Here is a 22,790-nt window from a genome sequence, read left to right as displayed (position 1 = left end):
AAAAAAAAAAAAGAAGGTAACTCTTTGGCAAACGAGACTAGTACAATAGGTTTCTGAAAAAAGTTGCATCTTTCATTTATCAGTGGTAACACAAATGTACATTGCCTTTCACTTGGGTTTATTTCTCCTAAATTTATATCATTACCATATTGTTACTCAAATAATACACATCTTCTATGACTGTTTCTCAACAGCTCCCTTCTCCCCATAAGATACTTTTGTAAGTGCAATATGCTAATTTTTAAAACAATAACATGTAAGAAAAAAAAAAAAAAACCAAATTGGCATAGCAGTGCTAAAATATCTCCCGAGGGAAAGGAAGCAGTTGCCAAACAAAGGCAGAGGGTGCACATTATTTGCATCAGAATATGGTACTGGCTGAAAAAGCTAGTGTTGCTGTTGTTAGCCCCCATCAAGTCAGCCCCTGACTCGAGCTGACACTATGTACAACAGACTACTGTGATTCAGAGGGTTATCACTGGCTGATTGCTGACAGTAGATAGTCAGGCTTTTCTTCCTAGTCCCTCATATTCTGGAAACTCCATTGAAACCTGTTCAGCAACACAGCAACCATAAACCTCCAATGACATATGGGTAGTACGTGTGCATAAAGTGCACTGACCAGGAATCAATTCCTGATCTCCCACATGGAAGGCAAAAACTCTACCAGTGAACCACCACTTCCCTCAAGCTAATATTACTCGTACATAACATTTACGATCATAAAAAATATAAATTTGTGTCCAACTAAATTGAATAATTATTCCAACAAACTTTTACATAATAATTAATAATATTCTGTACTGTATCAACTTCATTTCCAAGATCTTTAGATAACTTAAAACTGACTAATACTGAGTTAACTGATGGAGAATCATTGCTGTTATTATTCTCAGGTGCCACTGAGTCAGTTCTGACTTGCAGCAACCCTGCACACAACAGAATGAAACGCTAACCTGGTCCTGTGCTACCCTCATCATTACTACGCTAAAGCCCACTGTGGCAGCCACTGTGTCAATCCGTCTTGTTGAGGACTTTACTCTTTGTTACTGACCCTCTACTTTACAAAGATGATGTCCTTCTCCAGGGATTGGTCCCTCCTGATAAACTGTCCCTGTCCGAAGCACGTGAGACAAAGTCTCACCATCCTTGCTTCTAAGGAGCATTCTAGCTGTACTTTTTCCAAATAGATTTGTTTGTTCTTCTGGCAGTCCTGGTATAGCCAATATTCTTCACCAACACCATAATATCAATTCTTCCTCAATCTACCGCATTCAGTGTCAAGCTTATACATGCAGACGAGGCAACTGAAAATACCATTGTTTGGGTCAGGCACACCTTAAGTCCTCAAAGTGACATCTTTGCTTCTTAACACTTTAAAGAGGCCTTTTGCAGCAGATTTGCCTAATGCATTGATTTCTTGATTGCTGCTTCCATGGGTGTTGATTATGGAGCCAAGTAAAATGAAATCTTTGAAAACGTCGATATTTTCTGCATTTACCATGCTGTCCAGCTATGAGGATTTTTGTTTTATGTTGAGGTGTGTGGTGCAGTGAATTACTTGGTGTGGCCCTTCTAGCCATGGTCTTTGTGGCTCCCACCAGAAGACTGGGTGTAACTAAATAAATGTGAGGTGCTTGTGGCCCACACCAAGGGGATTGGATAGCTTGTTAACAATGTAAATAATGTACATGGCACCCTTGTGTGTGGGGGGGACCATAGAAATAAGGTGTCTGGAACCCTCATGTTGGGACTAGTCAGTAAGTTAGGCTTAAAATAAGCTCCCCCAAGACAGAGAGGGGTATCTCACTGCCATCAAGATAGATGAGCTGGAGGTAGAGTGGAACACATCCAAGGACCCTGAGACTGTGAGCTGGACCTCCTCAGCAGAGAGACCACCATAAAGATGGTGGCACAAGACAGAGGTACAAGAGCTTGCCGGCTCATGGAGTGAGAAAGCTGAGTGTCTTTGGGTAGGAGGCTTGCTCCTAGCCGCATTTATCAGCTGAGCTAAAAACAGCAGGGCAAAGACCAGGTCAAGAGCCAAGGGCCAAAAAGAGGCAGGCATGTGGACATGGCTGAGGGGAGGCTGTCCTGATTAAAGAATTATATCCTGAGTGTTCCTGAACCTGAACTGTAAACTGTTGTTTCCCTACTAAAACACCTAATTATGAGTATTGTCTGTGAGTTCTGTGTGGCCACTGCAATGAATTAATGATCCCAGTAGTGAGTGTCATAGGAGGGAAAGTTGTTGGCAGAACTGGTAAAAACGTTGGACAGTGGTGGCACGTCTGCTCTCCTAAGAATCAGCCTTGGGCTGCTGATGGTGATTCTGTCTCCCCCTTGGGAGTCAGACGAGGTCAGAGGAGGATGCTGCCTCCATGCTCTTTTAATTTGTGTAAACAATACTGAAGGCTGTAGTCTTTGATCAGTAAGTGCTTCAAGTCTTCTTCACTTTCAGCAAGCAAGGTTATGTCATCTGCATACTGCAGGTTGTTAATGAGCCATTTTCCAATCCTGTTCCAAATTCCTCTTCATATAGACCAGCTTCTCAAATTATTTGCTTAGCATACAGATCAAATAAATATGGTGAAAAGATACAACCCTGATGCATGTCTTTCCTGATTTTAAACCATGCAGTATGTCCTTATTCTGTTTGAATGATTGCCTCTTAATCTATGTACAGGTTCCTCATGAGCACAATTAAATGTTCTTTGCAACACTCTCTGTAATTTGTCATGATCCACCAAGTCGAATACTTTAGCATGGTCAACAAAACACAGGTAAACATCTTTCTGGTATTCTTTGCTTTCAGCCAAAATATATCTGACATCAGCAATGATGTCATGTCCTTCATTCCATGTCCTTTTCCAAATATGGTTTGAACTTCTGGCAGCCTTGTCAAAGTACTGATATAACAGCTTTTAATTATTTTCAGCAAAATTTTACTTGCATGTGATATGATATTGTTTGATATTTTCTGTATTCTGTTGGATCATCTTTCTTTGGAATGGGCACAAATATGGATCTCTTCCAGTCAGTTGACCAGGAAGCTGTTTTCCAAATTTCTTGGCATAAACAAGTAAGTGCCTCCAGTGCTGCATCCTTCAACGTTTGTTGAAACGTCTCAGTGGGCATTCCGTCAACTCCTAGAGCCTTGTTTTTCACCATTCCTTTCAGTGCGGCTTGGATTCCTTCCTTCAGTATTACTGGTTCTTGATAATATGCTACCTATTGCAATGGTTGAATGTCAACCAAATACTTTTTGTACAATGACTCTGAGTATTCCTTCAATTTTCTTTTGATGCTTCCTGTGTTGTTCATAGAATCCTTCAATACTGCAACTCAGCCTTCAATTTTTTTCTTCAGTTCTTTCTTGATAAATGCTGAATGTGTTCTCCCGTTCTGGTTTTCTAACTCCAGGTCTTTGCAGATTTCATTATAATACTTTACTCTGTCTTCTCAAACCACCCTTTGAAATCTGTTTAGCTCTTTTACTTCAACATTTCTTTCAGTTGCTTTTGCTATTCTACGTTCAAGAGTAGGTTTCACAGTCTCTTCTGATATCCATTTTAGTCTTTTCTTTCTTCCCTTGTCTTCTTAGTAACCTTTTGCTTTCTTCTTGTATGATGTCCCTGATGTTATCCCACAAACTGTCTGGTGTTCAGTCATTAGTGTTCAATGCATCAAATGTATTCCTAAGATGGTCTCTAAATTCAGGTAGGATGTACTCAAGGTCATACTCTGGCTCTTGTGTACTTGTTTTAATTTTCTTCTCTTCAATTTGAAATTTCTTATGAGCAATCCGATGGCCTGTTCCACAGTTGGCCTGTGGCCTTCTTCTGACCAATGATATTGAGTTTCTCCTCTGTGTCTTACCTGATGAGTCCACATGTATACTTGCTGTATATTGTTGACAATGGTATTTGCAATGAATAAGGTGTTGGTCTTGTAAAATTCTATCATGCAATCTCCCAAACTGTTTCTATTACCAAGGCCATATTTTCTAGCTATCAATCCTTCTTTGTTTCCAGTTTTCACATGCCAATCATCAGTAATTCCTGATCCATCCTGACTGCATGTTCATTCCATTTCAGACTACAGAGGTTGGTAAAATATTAAATTTCTTTCTTTGGCATTAGTGGTGGGTGCATAAATTTGAATAACAGCTCTATTAACTGGTTTTTCTTGTCGGTGTATGGATATTATCCTATCACTGATAGTGTTAATACTGGATAGATTGTGAAATGTTCTTTTTGACAATGAATGTGATGCCATTCCTCTTCAGTATGTCATTCTTGGCATAGTTGACCATATGACTTTCCAATTCAAGAGAGCCAACAGTAGTCCACTTGGGCTTACACAATCTTCTTGTGTCCGACTTCATCACTGATGAATAGATGAGAGTAAAACTTTGATTACAATGAGTAATATTAAGTTTATGTATGTTCTTTCTTTATGTTTACACAGGGCCATACTTTTGGGTCACATCACTGAATGTGTGCATTTGTGGCAGTTTAAGGAGGCATAAAAGTGATCTAGGTCACTTTTGTGTTATGGGTGTTTGTGAGCTTTCCTATTCTGCTGAAAAAGCTTGCGCACTCTCATTTTTCTCTGTGAAGTATAAGTTTGTTTTATTTTGGTTAGTAATTGTACCTAAAATGGGTGGCTGATACTATGCCAGGTGTAATCATGACAGAAAAATACAAGTGTGTATGTTCTTTAGTTTTCGAAAGAAAAAGAGAACAGTTTTGTCTTAAAACAGTGGTTTTCAAACTTCTTTGTCTCAGGAACCATTTACACTCTTAAAACTTATTTGTGGACGCTAAAAAACTTTGGCTTCTGTGAGTGATAGCTACTGGTACTTACTGTATTTGAAATTAAAACAGAAATTTTAAAAAATTGATTCACTTGAAAGTAGCAACAATTACCCATTACATTTTAACATAAATAACATATTTTGTGAAAAATAATTATATTGTCCAAAACAAAAAATTTTTTTTCCAAATTAAAATAAATTTTATTTTTCTTTCAGTACACAAAGATGTGCTGTTTCTCAAAGCCAGACATAAATTTCTGAGTATTTTTATTGGTTTCTTAAAGGGACTAGAGAACAGACTGGTTTATCTTTGAGTGAAAACTTAATTTTCAGGTATACAAAATTCTTTTGTTATTCTCTCCTAGATAGCTATTCACATTTAGCTGCTTTTCCAATTACAAACCTAAAAGCCCTTCCTGAGACAGTTTTATGAAAAATGAAATGATCTCAACATTCAGTCCTTATGAAAATGGGGCAAAGAGTAGTTGGGCTTGGTTGTAATGTGTCTCTGTGTATTAATTCACGAGAGTATTCAAAGTTTATTTTGGAGTTCCTGGCTGCATTCAACTTAGATTTTCATTAAAACAAAGAATTTTTGAGGGAAAAAAACATTGTTTTAACAGTTTTGCAGATCATTCTAATGTCTGGCTTAAAAAACAAGAGATCTCAATCTCTCTAGATTTGCCATGTGTCACACATCATGTGGCCTCTGGGAAACTCTACTGTAAACTTTTGAGAAAGTGAGTATGAAAAACGGAATCCTAAAGTGTCAGTTTGTTCCAAAACATGAAAGAAAATGAAGGCCAAATCTTAGAAAGGGAATTTTATTTGCTTTATTTTATAATACTTGACTCTTCTGAAAAGATGCTATGGAACACATTAAAATTTTGGAAATGTTTCCTCAGTTTTGATGTGCTTGCTTCCTTGGTTTTCCAAATGATTAGTGCACTTGACTACAATGTAAAAGGATATTTTTTTACCTTTTGTGGAATCGGTCAAGCTAGCAGAAATTCTGGGTCCAACTGGAATTATTTTCAGTGCTTTATGTTGACTTCATTAAAAAAAAAATACTTCCTTGAGTATTTAAGACCAACCAAACAAAAAAAGAACAAAGGCTCCTCACTTATGAAAGAGCTAAATTGTCTAAAAATCACATCACTTTCCGTATTTATCTTTAAATGTTTCATTGTGACACTGATTGCATGGATAATCAGGTACTGTTTCTTGGGCACCTGTGCTCCTACCTTAAGCAAATACCTAAATCTCCTATGACAACTCTTCTGGTGTGACTTCCCAGATTCTTCCCAGATTAAGCCCTATATTTTGAAAAAATAAAATAATATCATTTTTTACCCCTAAAATGATCTCAGATTTCATGAAGGGATCCTAGAAAATCATAAAGATTTGTCTCTTCCACTTACAGGTTTATTTGCTGCATTGTGATGGTAAGAGTTGTGCAGGAGAGTTGTCAGATCAGAAGAGACACTGAGCCTTCCTGAAGTAAAGACCGTAAACCAGTTGCTGTTGGGTTGACTCCAACTCATGGTGACCCCACTGTGTCAGAGTAGCGCTATCCCATGGGGTTTTCAATGACTGATGTGTCAGAAATAGACTGCTGGGACTTTCTTCTGAGAAGCTTCTGCCTGGGCTTGAACTGCCAATCTTTTGGTTAACAGCTAAGTGTATTAACTACTTGCCCCACTCAGGGGCAGCTAAGTTTGTGTAAATGTTATTGATAATAAATATTTCAGAAATTGTGTGTTCTATGAGAAGACTCTGGAGGTTTGTCAATGTCCTCACTGTCTATAATGTATTTTTACTCTCAGGGGAAACACTGATCAAAACTCTTATGAAATAGTAATGCAGGATGTTCCAATAGGGAATTTTACTCTCTACCATTCTGTTATTATTGGTCACAGTTAAGATATTAGCCATTAAGCCATTACGTCTTTATTGTCTTACAGACAAACAGACAACTTCAGTATTACTCTGGTGCTTTCCTGAAGGCTCTGATTGATTTGTGATTTCAGCAAAGGACAACAGTCTCAGAGTTTCATGGAAAAGGACAGTATGTACCAGCTTATTTTAAAATATTGATATTTCAAAAAAAAAAAAAAAAAAGACTCTTGGGCACAGACTTCCAAGCTGACATTGCTTAAATAATTTTCAAACCATGCCAGTGGATTGCATCAGGATTTCCTTGGTTTTCTGGACTCTTATTTAGTCTGGAAGCAGATGGCTTCATGAAAGTGAACTGCTAAACTGAGATCCAACACAACAAGAATTAATTGCATAGGACTGAATGAACTGAAGAGGGACATTTTATTGTGTTTTTTTTTATTTTTTTAAATACTGTTGATGTTGTTTCAGTGCCCTATTTTTTGGACACGAGGAAGCCTTTTCTTTTTAAGCTATCTCTAACCTACAATTTTGTAGACTCTGCTTTTATGTAGACTCTGCTTTTATAAGCTAAATGGAAACATTTCAAAGTAATGTGCAATGCTTCCTATGCCCTAGAATTAAAAAACTGTTAAGAGTCCAATGACTTTCCATGGCAGTATAGTTATCTGGATAGGTTCAATTAGAATCTTTCCACAGAATATAATTAGGCAAATCAATTGTACAATCAAGCCCTTTCCTAGAATGTCATATTTGAGAATGATGCTCAATGAATCCGACCTGACTAGCAACATTAAGGAACAAAGGTGGATTTTACTTATGTCTAGAAAGGCTTCCCAGGAAAATAGGCCTGGTTTGTAGGGTCCTGGACTTACCAGTGGCAAAGAAGGTACCAGGCCAGGAATCTATCAAATGTTGGTAAACCTCAAGGAAGTAAATCAAGTTTATAAATACTGTAGGTCAGATATGGTGGAGAATTTCTTGGGCCTGGTTTCCTAGCCTTGGGATAGCAAATAATAGAGGCCTTAAAAAGCCCAATCCAAGATTCTTTATCAAAACTTCCAGGCAGAAGTTAATTTTATAGACTTAATAGTTGTTGCACAATGCATGGTTCTAGATTTACAAAACAAACCCAAGAAGACCTATATAGTTAATTAACATTCTCACTGCAGCAATGTAAATAACTAGGTGACACCCGGTAAGACCAGACTTTTTTGTAACCCCGTATAATCTTTGAGATTATTATGATCACAGGAAAGAATGAGGGAAAGAAAGTCAGGTCAAGCTGTGAAGGCTCTGACATGGGCAACAAAAGTTGATTAATGGGTATCTTTTCCATAAAATAAGGTGCTCTAGTGGTGTAGTGGTTAAAGCATTCGGCTGCTAACCAAATGATTGGCAGTTAGAACCCACCAGCCATAGATGAGGCAGTCTGGTTCCGTAAAGATTTACAGCCTTGGAAACCCTATGGGGCAGTTCTACTCTGTCCTATAGGATTGCTATGAGTTAGAATCGACTGAATGGCAGTGATTTGGTTTTATCTCTTCAATAGAATATTAGGTACTGTCTAGTGCATCATTCAGGGTTATCAGTTTCAACAGGGGACTGCACCATTCTTTATCTTTAACTATGCTGTTTTATAGAAAACTGCTATGACTGTAAATGTATCTTGTCTAGTGAAGATACCATTAATTCCTTCTCCCTCCACAGATGAGCTGGTTTTGTATCTACTTACAAATTCATTGTAGCATTCCTGATTCTATATATGTGTCTTCTCCATGGATTTTTGTTTGAATTGGTTGTGACATCTTACCGGTTCCCTTATTAATTAATGAGCAGTATCAAATCTTTGATGTGTTCATTTGAAAAAAAAAGAAAGAAAAAAAGTAAATTGTTTTTACACCATCTCTCCTGGTTGTTATTTATGCTCTTAAAACATAGAGTGCCACCATTCCAACATTCAAGGGCAAGAGGGAAAATCTATCTAGTTAAAAGACTCATAACCCTGTGATTTGAACTCCATTTCATTTGTTAAAGTTTCCTGATACATATCAATGATCCTGTAAAACCAAAATAAGCTAAGAAGGAACTGCTCTGCTGCTCATAGCTGGCAGCAACATTCAGCAACAAATACATAATTTATGGGACTCCAGTACTGCTAATATTCTAACACAAAGGAGTGAACAAGTGATGAATGCTAGGAACCAAGCTCTGTAATAAAGCTGATCAAGACCTTCCTGATTTAAGAATTCAAAATACAGCCAGTGTGCAGTTAAAAACTAGGTGAGGGGCTGTCCCCAGGTTCACAGATGAAGGGTTATAAAGAATGAAAAGATACCTCCTCCAAACTTAGAAGCCTCATCTGGCATCACTGTTGCGTTTTGACTAGAAAGGACTGCAAAACTGGTGATTATTTCATGGAAGAGTGCTGCCTGTACTGCATTGAAAAACCTCCCACAAACACACAAAAACCCTACTTTTCACACCATGAGGATCTGCCATCTACAAAGACTATACTTAGGGAAGCAACCTCATTTCCTTTCTTATCAGTCCTGGAGGCAACATATATCTTGATCTTGACCAATTAACCGTAATTGTGGGGCCTAATGCAAAAAATGAAAATGCAGGGGCCCTTGTTTAGAAGTTATTAAGACTTTCCAGGTGGCAGCAGCAGAGCAGTAAAGCAAGCATGAGACCTAAATGTGAGGGCTGTGTGGGTGGTGCAGGTTGTACCCCCATAAAGCAGGACTGTCTAATTCTGCTTGAGAAGGGCAGAGAAGCCTTTAACCTCATTATAAAAAGATTCTCAGACCCAAACTAACATCTGCCCAGAGGTCAATTTAGGCCTCCTTCCACCCTCAAATAGCAGGGGGACTTAAATATTCACCATCTTTCATTTCTTTGATGAAAAGTTCCAGGTTATTTGATGAAAATCTCATCAGCTATGCATCTGCTACAAGAAACCTCGCTTCCAGTATCAGAGCCACTTCCTAAGTCTTCCAACCTTCAGGGACCTGAGAAGGCTCATAAGCAACCCATCCATGTTAGGTCTCCTGGATACCTGATACCTAGGGCCATCCCAGGAGCTCTGGTGGCACAGGCCTAAGGTATTTGACTGGTAACAAGAAGGCTGGTGGTTCAAACCCACCAGTCACTCCTCAGAAGAAACACTGGGCAATTTACTTCCGTAGAGATACAGCCTTGGAAACCCTGGGAGGGGTTGCTATCAGTTGGATCTGACTCAACAGCAGTGGGAGGGCCATCCCAGGACAAAGGGATCAAGAAGGGGTGTGCCTATTCAGGGATCCTGGACCATAGCTAGTCAGAATCTGAACTCAAGGACCCTGCCTATGAGCCTCAGAGACACCCCAGTGTGAGCACCAGAGACAGTGCTGTTTACTGGCTTAAGTGGAAACAGATGAGGCACTGGCCCTCTGTCTACTGGCAATTTCTTGAACTCAATGTTTTAGTTCACATAGGTTGCTCTCTTTTGAGGAGCCTCTTGTTCCCAAGCACTATAAGAACCTCTGCATCTTCTAAGATCCAAATCAAAAGTGACCCCTACCTGCCACTGAAGTTCCATACTCTCTAGTAAAACTGGCACCTTACCCCATTTTTATACTTCTAGCACATCTGCGTAATGACAGGAAATACATTTTCTTACTTATCTTTGCATCCTAAGTACCTAATTCAAAACCTAGTATGTATACGGTGCTCTGGAGCCATTTGGTGAATAAATTACAAATAGAGAGATTTGGCATATGTGGTAGTATTTCCACGGGAAATGATACAATCAGAGAGAAACAATATTCATATCTGAAAGCTTGATTTTTCAATTATTATATATTTTTATTAACAAGAATAATTTGAACAACACTGCTGTTTATTAGGCCCTTATTCTAGAGCTGATTATTTTACTTATATTCTATCATTTATGTTTCTTAACAACCTTGGGAGGGTTTTTCTTTCCAATATTTTCTTTACTTTAGAGATGAGGACACTGAGGAACAGAGAGGTGAAGTGCCTTGACACAGGCTATGCAGTCATTAGCAGAAGGGCTGGCTCAAACACAACATGGCCCGACTCAAAGGCTTTGTGCTTCATGACTGTACTGCACAGCCCCTCTGTTTGACAAGCCTCCACCCTCTACAAATACGGTTTTTTTAATGCATTTTATTGAAATATAATTCATGTACAATGAAATACACATAACTAAAATGACATGGGTCAATGCATTTTTTTTTTGCAGTGTTCCCTTCTCTCCCCTCCCACCCCTGGCAACCAACAAAGAAAGTTTCTCTCCATATATAAACCTTTCCTTGACCCTCCACAACAATGAACTAATACTATATTTGTCCTTCTGTGATTGCCTTATTTCATGCAGCATAATATCCTCCAAGTTCATCCATATTATGTGGTGTTTTGCAGACTCTACATTATTTTTTAGGGCTGCATAGCATTCTAGTATGTGTATGTACCATAGTTTGGTCATCCACTTTTCCACTGATGGGGATGTAGGTTGTTCCCATCTTTTTGCTACTGTAAATAGCGCTGTGATGAACATGAGCATGCATGTATCTGCTCCTATCCTGGCTCTCACCTCTCTAGGATATATACATAGTATATATGTATACATAGTATACATAGTAATAGGATTGCTGGGTCAAATGGTATCTCCAATTCCAACTTTCTAAGGATAATCGCCATATTGCTTTCCACAGTGGTTGTATCACTTCACAGTCACACAAACAGTGTATGAGAATCCCAATCTCTCCACATCTCCACCAGCATTTGTTATTTTCTGTCTCATTGAACCTTGCCAGCATGGCTGGTGCGAGATGGTATATCTCATTGTAGTTTTGATTTACACCTCTCTGATGTCCAATGATTGTGAGCATCTTTTCATGTATTAGCTGACCACCTGAATATCCTCCTTGGTGAAGTGTCTATTCATGTCTTCTGCCCATTTTTCAATTGGATTGTTAATTCCTTTGGTGTTGAGACGTTGGAGTTTTCCATCAATTTTAGAGATAAGTCCCTTGCCAGATATGTAATTATCAGGAAATATAAATTTGTTGCTGTCATTTTTGTCATGTGCTTTTTCATTGTGTCAATCTCTTTGTTCCCTATAATTTTCTATGATGAGCTTGTTTTGTTTATGAATCATGTTATCACTTCCTTCATTGCTATTGTTTTAGTATTTGCTGAATATTTATGCTGGCCCTCTTATTCATGTGAAGGTTTATCATTTTTCTTTGAGGTTATCCTATGATTTAGTTTTCTTCCCAAGCATAGAACAGTCCATTCTATCTTGTAGTTGTCTTGACTTCCCTATCATCTAGAAGTTCTGTAATGACACAGACTTTTTTCCCCTCTTTTTGGTTTGTAGTTGTCCTCATTTGTCGGCTGGTGTCTCTGGTTCCCTGTTTACAATCTTGTAGGCTTATTTACATTGGATGCTTCCATAGCTGGGTTGGTTTCTGGGTTATATCATCATGTGCGTTAATGGTCAGTTGTTGTTGGCTGTTGTTGTTCTCTGTCCAAAGGGCTGCCTTTAGCATCTCTTGTAAGGTTGGTCTGGATTTAACAAATTTCCGCTTATCTGTAAATGTCCTAATTTCAGCATCATATTTGAGGGACAATTTTGCTGGGTACATAAGTCTTGGTCAGAAATTTTTCTCTTTCAGTGTTTTATATATACCATCCCACTGTCTTCTCACCTACATGGTTTCTGTTGAGAAATCTGAGCTTAGTCTTATTGGTTGCCCCTTGTAGGCAACTTTTCGTTTTTCCCATGCTGCTCTCATGATTCTTTCTTTGTCTTTGGTTTTGGTGAGTTTGATGATGATGTGTCTTGGTGTTTTTCTTTTGGGGTCTATCCTGTTTGGGGTTCGTTGGACTTCCTGAATGGATATATTCTCATCTTTCATCATATCAGGGAAGTTCTCCTCCAACAAATCTTGGACAATTTTCTCAGTGGTTTTGTTTTTCTCTTCCTGTTCTGGAATTCCAGTGACATGCAGGTTATTCCTTTTGATGGTATCCCACATAAACCGTAGGCTTTCTGCACTGTGTTTTGATCTTTTTTCTGATTGATCCCTTCGCAAAGAAGTATTCAGGTATTTGTCTTCAATCTCATTAATTCTGTCTTCCATTGCATCAATTCTACTCCTTTGCCCTTTCAATGTGTTATCTATTTCTGACAATTTAGTATTAATCTTCTGCATTTCTATCTGTAGATTTAGAATCATTTCTAATTTTTCATTTATTTTGTCATTTTGTTCTTGTATTTTCTTCCAAAATTCTTCTAGGGTTTTCCTTGGTCTGTCTCTCAATCCTTTGAAGATACTTAAATATAATTCTTTTGAATTCCTTATCAAGAGAGTTCCAATGCTGTGTCTTCCTCAGGGATGTGTTTTGGGTCTGTATCCTGGTCCCTTGTTTCTCCTGCTTTATCTTGCTTCTTTGTGTGGACTGTGATGCTCTGTTGTCTCTGAGGCATTGTGAAGTTTTTGTGTTTATATTTAATTGGTGATTATATGTTGGAGTGACTTGCCCACAATTTTCGTTTTCTTTGTTTTGTTTGCATGTTATCTATGCAAGCAGGGTACTGTGCTGTGCTCCTCTATTCATTAGTTGACAGCACTTATACACTCACCACCTGTCTCCTTTTCTGTTGTCAGTCCCTCATATGTCCTTGCCAACTCTGGCAAACAGAGCATGTTCTTAGGTCCCTGGAATCCAAATGAGAATGTTATCACTTTAAAATCCAAAATGGTTGCCACTTGTAAACATTCAAAATGGCTGCGTGCTCCGGACAGCAGAAAGGTCACAGCTCAGGTTGTCTCCCTCCTTGCTGTTTCCCTTCCTAGTCATAGGCCATCAGAGCAGTCGTTCCTGGAGCTGTTGGTGACCGGGACTGATCTTTAGGTCAATTCTCAGGTCTCAACACCACTTGGAAATATTCAGGCTGTTGGTCTCATCGGAGTAGCTGACAGACTGCAGCTCTAAACGTCTCTGTACTCACTGTTTTCGTTCAGGTTTTTCCACTAGTTGGTATGTAATCCACTTCTGTATAGTTCTTTTCTAAGTTCAGGGTTCCAGGATTATTTTCTGTATCTCTGTCAATTGGTTTTTCTTTTCTTTGTTGAAGAGGGCTTGTGTTGCTTGTCCACCTATTCCTCCATCTTACCAAAAGTTTACAAATACTCTTAAGTTCTAATACTTATATCTATTATGTGTTCAGCTAAATATCTAGAAATAGGAAAAGAATGTCTTCTTCTCTACCCTAACAGGTCTCTAGCATGATTCCCAGGAGAGAAAGATCTCATACATGTTGATGCTTACCCTCTGTTCTCAAAACAATGATGCTAGATGAAAAGACTCCATTTCCTTTCATAATTTTAAAGGCAAGATAATTAAGACAAGAGCAAGAGAATATATTCTCTCAATTATATTTATGTACTGATAGCTTATCTCTTTACTAAATGGCTCTGAAGAAGCTTATATCAAAAGTCTTACACATGTTAACCATCACTCACATGTCAGTTAGTCATAATGCCGTGTTGTTATGATGTCAGAAGGTATGCCAAACACCAGCAGGGTCACCAATAGAGGACATGTTTCAATGGAATATCCTGTCTAAGAAGGACTAGAAAGACAGGACTGATAATCTACTTCCAAAAAGTAGCCAACACAAGCCCTAAGAATAACAACAGAACATTGGCCGATACTGAGCTGGAAATGAGCTTCCTTGGAAGATAGATAGTATAAGATTCAAAAATGCTGGTGATTGTGAGGGTGCTGTGGGACAGGGTAACATTTCATTCTTTTGTACGTGGGGTTGCCGTATGTTGGAGGGGAGGTGACCCAACAAAAACTAACACAACAACATACATGATAAGAGTAATAACACAGAAACCAAGACCTGGAATTTTGGAGAGAGGAAGCAAATATGCAAGCCATGAGTGGCCGATGTTGTAACTGTAACCCAGCCTTGGTGAAGAGTCCCATGCAAACAGACAGCACAGATCTCTGCCTGTGCTTTAAATCAAGTTTCTCCTAAATTAAGTTACCAAAAAATCTTAAAAGCCTAAGCAAGCACATCAAATTAAGCTATCAGAAAGAAAAATATGGTCATAAAGTTGTCCACAGGGATTATGTCAGAATAAAAAAGGATCTAAAAAGACCGAGAACTATTATTAGATCTGACCAGGGGGGCATGAGACAAGAAGTGTTCAGGTTGATTTTTCTATAATACCCGCCCAACTAGTAACTGATACCTGAAAAACATCCCTGGTCCCTGAGACTGGAACCTATTCTTTGCCTTTCCTCCCACAGAGCTAGCACACAATCATGTTCCAATTGTTACAGTGAATAAAAACACCCAAATGCTTCAAATGCAGACAATATTGAATAGAGGTGTATACTTTCTTAGCTTTTCCCTTGGATCTGGAAACATTTTCACTGTCATCAATCACGTTCTCAGGTGCTAGTAACTTTGATGGGATTTTTGCACACCAAATCAAGCTAGTTACATAAGCATCTGACACTGACACTGAAGACTGATATGAAACTACAGAACCTGATGCTGAAGGTTGATATGAAGCTACAGAACCTGTGGTAGAAGGCTTGTGGAGCTGTCCCTCAGCACTATGGTTGGACACTCCCACACCAAGGGAGGGCAGTTTGCCCACTTGGTCCTGTCTGCTTTCTCCAGTTCCTAAGATTACCAAATATGGTTTGTGATACAATCATTAGTCATCCTGGGAGAAGTAGAGAATGGGGAAAACTGGGAACTATAGGAAGACAAGGAGCAGCTTTGGGCCCCAAGAAGAAAACAAACACAAAGCCTCATAGGATATGGTAGGGGTCATGAGCTATTCAGTGTTAATTTTTGTATCCCCAGTGCCTCATGTAGCCCCTGTACACACAGAAGGTACTGAGTAGTTCTGTGTTCAACTGAACTAATGTTTGGAAGATCTAAGTTACACTTGAGGTCTTGGAGGATAGTATCTCATTGTTCTCATCTAAAAAATGAATATGATGTGGTGGCTTCTTGGCCACAGCCAGCTACCCTGAGGGAGCAATACTTGGACCTGTAGGCTTGGGACTATAGTCACAGGGGACATCAAGCTCAATTGGTATAATATACTACACAAAAACATTGTTCTATATTCTACTTTGGTGGCATAGTACCTAAGGCATTTGACTACTAATCAGAAGGCTGCCAGTTCAAACCCACCAGCCACTCCTCAGAAGGAAGACTGGGCAATCTACCTCCGTAGAAATACCGCCTTAGAAACCCAAGGAGGGGTCACTATGAGTTGGAACCGACTCAATGGCAGTGAGTTGTTGTTGTTGTTGTTGTTTTATATCTACTTTGGTAAGTAGCAACTAGGGTCTTAAAAAGCTTACAAATGGCCATCTATATGCAATGCTAGGTCTCCTCTCATCGAAAACAAAGAATGAAGAAAACCAAAGATGCAGGGAAGGAATTAATCCAAGGGACTGGCAGACCATGTGATTCTCTGCTTATATGACAATGAGACCAGAACTAAATGGTGCCTGGCTACCACTGTCAACCACTTGGAGGGGGATCAGTGCAAGAGATCATGGATAGACAAGGAGAACAATGTGGAACAAAACTCAAAATCATAAAAACAACCAGGTTTTTTGGTCTGACAGAGCCTGGTGAGACCCCTGAGACTATGGCCCCTAGTTAGCCTTCAAGTCTGGAACTGAACTCATTCCTGTGGCTTCCAGCCAAACAACAGACAGGCATATGGGATGAACATTTACATCAGGTAGATACACTTCTTAGAATAATCAATCATGGGAGAATAGAAGGGCAGTTTGTACAGGGAGACAGCTGGGGGGTGGGAGTGCATGGGAGGGGAGGACACAGGTAAGAAGTAACTACAGGGAGGAAGTGGGAAGACAGCTGTTATACTGTGGAGAATTACAGTCAATGTCATGAAACAAAATGTGTATGAAATGCTTTCTGGAAAATGGATTTGCTCTGTAAACTTTCACCCAAATCACAATAAAAATTAAAGAAAGAAATACCAGTGGCATAGCTTCCAGAATCACAGCCATACACAAGCCAGCACAGTACCACAAACGGACAGGTGGGTGGTGGTTTGAACATATTCCCTACCCCACCCCACCCCACACACAAAGAATATGACCTCTCTTTTGGTAGGGTCATTAAAAGGTTAAACAGAGAGATCTGTGTGTTTTGAAAGATATTTGACAAAATATTCAGTGCTAATCAAATACTAGAATTATTGAGTCTCAATCCAGCAGCTGATTTTCAGGGTTGCTGTGAAATGGTCCTATGACTTCTGCTTTCCTGTCTGCGCCTCCAGGTCCTTTCTCTCTGGCATGTTCCTTTCTTCCTCTCAGAATCTCATTCTACTACTTCCTGCAGTTCCAGTGGTTCCCCTATCCCCAGCACTGGCATTAAGACCTCTCTAACAGAGTGATACCAGTTGATGCTAAGAAAGTTACTTCTTCTAAACCTGTGACACTAGGGTTTTCCCCTCAGACTAAGACTTGCTGACAAAGAGTCCCTTATAGGGTTAATTTTACTACTATACTTGACTTGGGTGCTCTGGTAGCATAGTGCCTAAGGCACTTGACTGCTATCCAGAAGGCTGGAGGTTCAAACCCACCAATCACTCCTCAGAAAAAAGGTTGGGCAATCTAGTTCCATAGTGACACTGCCTCAGAAACCCAAAGAGGGGTTGCTATGAGTTGGGTCCAACTGGATGACACAGAACAACAACAAACTTGACTTAAAGCCTCAGACCAAGGCCTTCTGTTTAAGGCCAGTTCTGACTGGTGGTTCCTTATCTCCCCAGCCTGTCTGCCTACTTGAATAGGTTCTAAGGGTTTGACTCTAACAGGATGAACTCCAAGTATAGTCTATTCCATTTTCTAAATTCTTAGAAACTGGAAAACCTATTTGTTTGTGTTTTATTTTTCTGAGACTCAGAGGCTGTATTTAAACGTTATATAGGTCCCCTTCTTATGAAATTGCAGGTGTAAATTTCCAAGAACAACAATATCCATGAGGGTCAAGGGCACTTAGCACAGTGACACTGGTACTGAGCACTGTTATAGTCTACTGTTACACTCTACCATCTTGTGGAAGAGTCCCATGAAATCACGCAAGATTGCCTGCAGTCTATATTAACCACTGTGTTAAACAGAAACTAGTTATGAATCTGACAAATATTGCTGATCTTTATTCAAAACCTGCATTTTATTGCTGTGAGAGAGTCAGGGTTGGCAGGAATTATCTGGCAAATTAGATAATAACTGAGTGCTATGAAACAGGACTGTGGTCTGGCTTCTCTTCTTCATTTGAATGGATGATGTGAGGTCCTCCTACATGCTCTGGAGGTCCCCCCGACTCCGTCATGGAGAACATAACAGTGGCAAGTCCTCTCATGAGCTGATGACAAGGTGTGACTGCCATAAGTCAGGAGTGGCCTCAGACAACTGTCTTTCTCTGATGCGAGAAAAAAGGGCTCAATAGCTATTCCTGTAAACCTACACTAAAGCTAAAGAGAATTATTTGTGTTTGGGCCCACCAAAATTTAATGAGTTTATATCTAATAATCCAAAACTGTGGATTTAACTATTTAGGAGAATATTTTGAAATGTATGTTTCCAGGTTGATTTATGGGAAAGCTAATATTGCTTAAAAGTGCTCAGTTCATAGGGGCACTACTGACATTTGTCTATGGCTGTGCAGGGTCACCATGAGTCTCATTTTGAAAACTGTTTAACTTAAAAACAATTCACATTAGCTTTAGAGTTCCAAAGCAGATGTAAACCTCTTTTCTACAAATAGGGCTGGCACTGTGGGCAGCACACTGATGGGTAGCTTTCTCCAGAGTGCGCTCCAAGGATCCTGTCCCCACACAGATCTGCACAGCTCCAACCAGCCATCAGAATCTCAGAGCATGGGACACAGAAATCGACTTAACAGATTCCTCGGTGATTATCTGTAGGTAGCAAAGTCTAGAACTGTTTCAAGGAAATGCAAGGCTTTCTCCATTCTCACTCTCAGCTCTCTAACATCCGTCCCTTAAGGAAGAAGAGCCGACGTGGATTAAGGCGGGTACTCAATAAATATTTGTTGAATTACAAAATGGACTGTGTAAGGATATTACCTCTCCCATTTTCCTTAAGCTGCCAGAAAGCTAGAAGTCACACTTACTCGATTGTAAATTCTGTAGGCCTTCATGGCTTGTATTTTTAAGCTCTTTTTTTCTCTCAGTCCTAAATTTTTACTCTTATATTCTCCCCAGTTCTAATTCTTACCTTTTATTGATTTACTGCCATTATTTTGTTTTATGATTTTTATAAACACTCTCAAATCCTTTGTGGAATAAGATGAGATATGAATAAATAAACACAGTTATGTCCAGATACAAATCAAAGTACTTGCATCCTGCCATGTTCCTTCCCCTACTAAGATCCTGCCACAGAGACTGGACAGCATGCTTCCATTCTAGCTTTTGCCTAGGACTCATTCCTCAGGGTGCTTCATAAAAGGACCAGCAGCCTTACTTGTGTCCTTGAAGCTCGATGGCTGTTCCTTTTCTCCCCCCGATGTCCCACATGATGACAGAGTGATCAGAACTGCCCGAGAAGAGCACTCGCTGGACTGGGTCCCAACATAGAGCAGTCACCCCACCTAAGAGGACAAAAACAGCTGGACATTAGTCACAAAGTAACAATGTTATTCACAAAACAAATGTTGCAAAGGATTTAGGATCTAGTGTGGTTCCTAGCATACAGTAAATTTTTGTTCAAAGAACAAATGAATCCTAAGAGAAAAAAATTGACACCAAGAATAAAAATTCTAACCCTTAAGCATTTTCTCCAAAATTTAATGTACCATAAAATCAGTTACTATAAAGACCAAAGGGAAATTTTAAAAAGGCAATTAATTGACTTTCAAACAACAGTCATAATACTAAGAAGAACAGAAAATAATGCACTGTTTAGAAATATTAATTTTTTTTTAAACTGTATTTTCCTAACTGTTGCCCACTTCTGACAGTAACAGATAAGAAGTAAATGGGGCTTAAAAAGCTCAATTAGACTTTTAATGCTTAAACCTCAGATACAATCAGATTGCAATTTCAAAATTTAAAATTTATTTTCTCTCTTTAGGATTTAAATTTTTAGATTCTGAGCAAATCACTTACACCTTTAACTGTTAGTTTCATCAATTATACAATGAAGATGATGGTAATATTACTACTATTAGTAGTAATAGGAGCTCTGGTGGCACAGTACCTAAGACATTCGACTGCTAACCAGAAGGCTGGCAGTTCAAATCCACCAGCCACTCTGCAGAAGGAAGATGCAGCAATTCTGTAAAGATTTACCACCCTGGAAACCCAATGGGGGTCCCTTTAAGTAAGAATCGACTCGACAGCAGTGAGTTTGGAGAATTACTAGTAATGATATGAACCTAACCATCACCTACTTCACAAGGTTGGATTAGATAAACTATTACGACAGATTTTCTTCTGTGGCAGTGTCCTTATAAATGAAACTCCTTGTGTACTGAAAACAGTAATAACTCTTCCCATATAAAGATCATCACAAAATCTACAGATATGTAAGAATGTAAGAAATACTTTGTAAATTACTGAAAAATACTGTATTCTATAAAAGACATAAAATAGTGTCTTATTTGTTGGAATCTGACATTTTTAAAATGCAGATTATCAATTTGTTCTAATGAAGTACTATACTTTAAAATCTTTTAGGAAGGTTTCCCACAAGTAATTGTCCAGAAGATTTCCTTTTTAAGATCACAAGGAGGAAAAAAAAGAAAAACCTATTCTGGATTATGCTTAATAGCGTCTTCCTGTATCTGTACAGCATTCTGCTTACACACACTCCTGTCCATGTAAGAATAAACACAATTTCCCCCTGTGGACATGTGGACAACCACCCCCACACCTCCTCTTCCCTGACCCCACTCCCCCATGGTGGCAGCCAAGCAAGGTGCCTGGTACAGGGAAACTCAGTGTTGTCCGTTGAATGAATGAATCAGCAGCTAAGTGAGAATACAAAAATATTATTTTTTCTCAACAAATCTTGTTATTTGGAAATCCTTTGCAATGCATACTTAGCCCTTGAAAGCCAAGTATCTTCTCTTTCTGTACAACTTATCTTCTTTCCCTGCTATTAAACTCCAAGATTGGTACATATGGTAGTTAAGGTTACGTTATCAACTTGGCTGGGCCTGGTTTTGAGTGGCTGCGCAGCTGATTGTAGTTATTTCCCATGGTGAGACTGGCCATCAACTCCATGGTGGAATCTGCCGTGAGCAGCTGCTTTAGGAATGTTGTCTGCTTCCAGTATATAAGGAGAAGCTTTGGGAATGGTCTGCAACTTTTTGGCACACTTGGACCCTGTGTTGCAGCCTGCCAAGCCCTTTGATAATACTGGGGCTGTACTTTTCCAGTTGTTGACCTTGGGTTTGTCAGCCTCAGTAGATAACAGCTGCCTGAGTTAAGAAAAGCCTCGAGAGAGCAGTTGCATTGTAGAAGATTACAGTCAATGTCTTAAGACAAAGTGTATGTGAACTGCTGTATGGAAGATGAATTTGCTCTGTAAACTTTCACCCGAATCACAATAAAATTTAAAAAAGAAAAGAAAAGCCTCCTGCTTCAGTGGGCCAGGAGCAAGAGGCAGAGCTACAGTCCAAGGTTGAGGGGCTTTCACCCGGCCCCTAGAGCTGGCACTTTTAACTCGGACTTCCAGCCTCCTAAACTGTAGGAGAATAAACTCCTGTTTGTTAAGGCCATCCACCTGTGGTATTCCTGTCAGAACCAGCACTAGAGGGAACCAAAGCAGTATGCTTGGTAAAGTAGAGGGTGAGTGAAAAAGGCCAAGAGCCTCAACAAGATGCAACGACACAGGGCTGCAAGGATGGGCTCCAAACAGAGCAACGAGTGTGAGGGTGGAGCAGGACTGGGCAGCTTGATTCTCTTGTATGACACCCAGATGGCAACTAACAACAACAACAAACTACAAGATTATAGCTTTTGATTGTTTCTTTTTAAACTACCTTTCAGTATTTGAGAATACAATACTTTAGGATATGCATTTCAAGTTGCAAAACATGTTATTTATTCCCACACAGTACCCAAGGGCTGTGTTGAATACCCAGGGCTAACTTAGCTAATTAGCCACCTGAAGTCATACTCCACACATTCATTATACACATCTTTCCCTGGGAAGCTGTTGCCCTGCAGGGACTACATTTACCACCCCTCTTGTATAGCAGAGGGTATGTGACCAGTTCTCAAGAAGCAAGAGAACACAGAACATAGGTAGAAGTGAAATGCATCCATTCTGGACCAAAGCCATTAGGAAGCAGATGGTCCTTTTCCACTTTCTCTTTACACTTCCTTCTAGAGGATTCCAAAATCCCAGACCATGAGAATCCACACACTGGAAGGAGTCTGGGTTCTTAAATCACTACATGGAAGAAAAAAAAGGCATAAATCAAGAATGTCCACCCTGGACTTTACATGAATAAGAAATAAACTTTTGCTGCACTAAGTCACTGAAACATTTTTTTATTATTTATTTGTTAGAGCAGTGAGCATTACCTTAATTACTATAATACCATTTATTTAGAATACCAATATTGGAATATTATAATGAGACTGGTCCAAGAGGAACGTGTCATCAAGAGCTTCATAAACATCAAACAAGAAAAAAGAAGTTACTAGTTTGGGCTATTAATACTGATGCCTAATATGTAAAAAGAACTGGAAAAAACTATGAGGGTTCCCACTGGTCACATCTGAGACAATTTCAGCAACAAAATAAATAATGATAGTAATGAATCCCTGCTCACTGAAATAAGTAAGAACCCATAGGTCTGCATTGTATAAACAACTGAATAAATAGGAGAGAAGTAAAAGCTTTTCTTTATAGTAGAATTCCAGCCAGTAAGTGCAGTAGGGATGTTGTTGTTGTTAAGTGCCGTCGAGTCGTTTCCAACTCATAGCGACCCCATGCA

The 22,790-nt window shown here is 39.3% G+C and overlaps 1 protein-coding gene across 1 annotated transcript in view; it reads right to left on the bottom strand.

Annotated features, from left to right (window-relative positions):
• WDFY2 (WD repeat and FYVE domain containing 2) overlaps positions 1-22,790 on the bottom strand; it is a 354,163-nt gene that overhangs the window by 26,092 nt on the left and 305,281 nt on the right. The window contains exon 7 of the mRNA XM_007945228.2: positions 19,304-19,430. Within this exon, the coding sequence (XP_007943419.1) occupies positions 19,304-19,430 (127 nt within the window). The remainder of the gene's footprint in view (positions 1-19,303; positions 19,431-22,790) is intronic.

Source organism: Orycteropus afer, unplaced genomic scaffold, assembly GCF_000298275.1.
Source record: "Orycteropus afer afer isolate SDZICR_OR568_19922 unplaced genomic scaffold, OryAfe1.0 scaffold00134, whole genome shotgun sequence".
Lineage (NCBI taxonomy): Eukaryota > Metazoa > Chordata > Mammalia > Tubulidentata > Orycteropodidae > Orycteropus > Orycteropus afer.
This window is presented reverse-complemented; position numbering and strand designations above follow the sequence as displayed.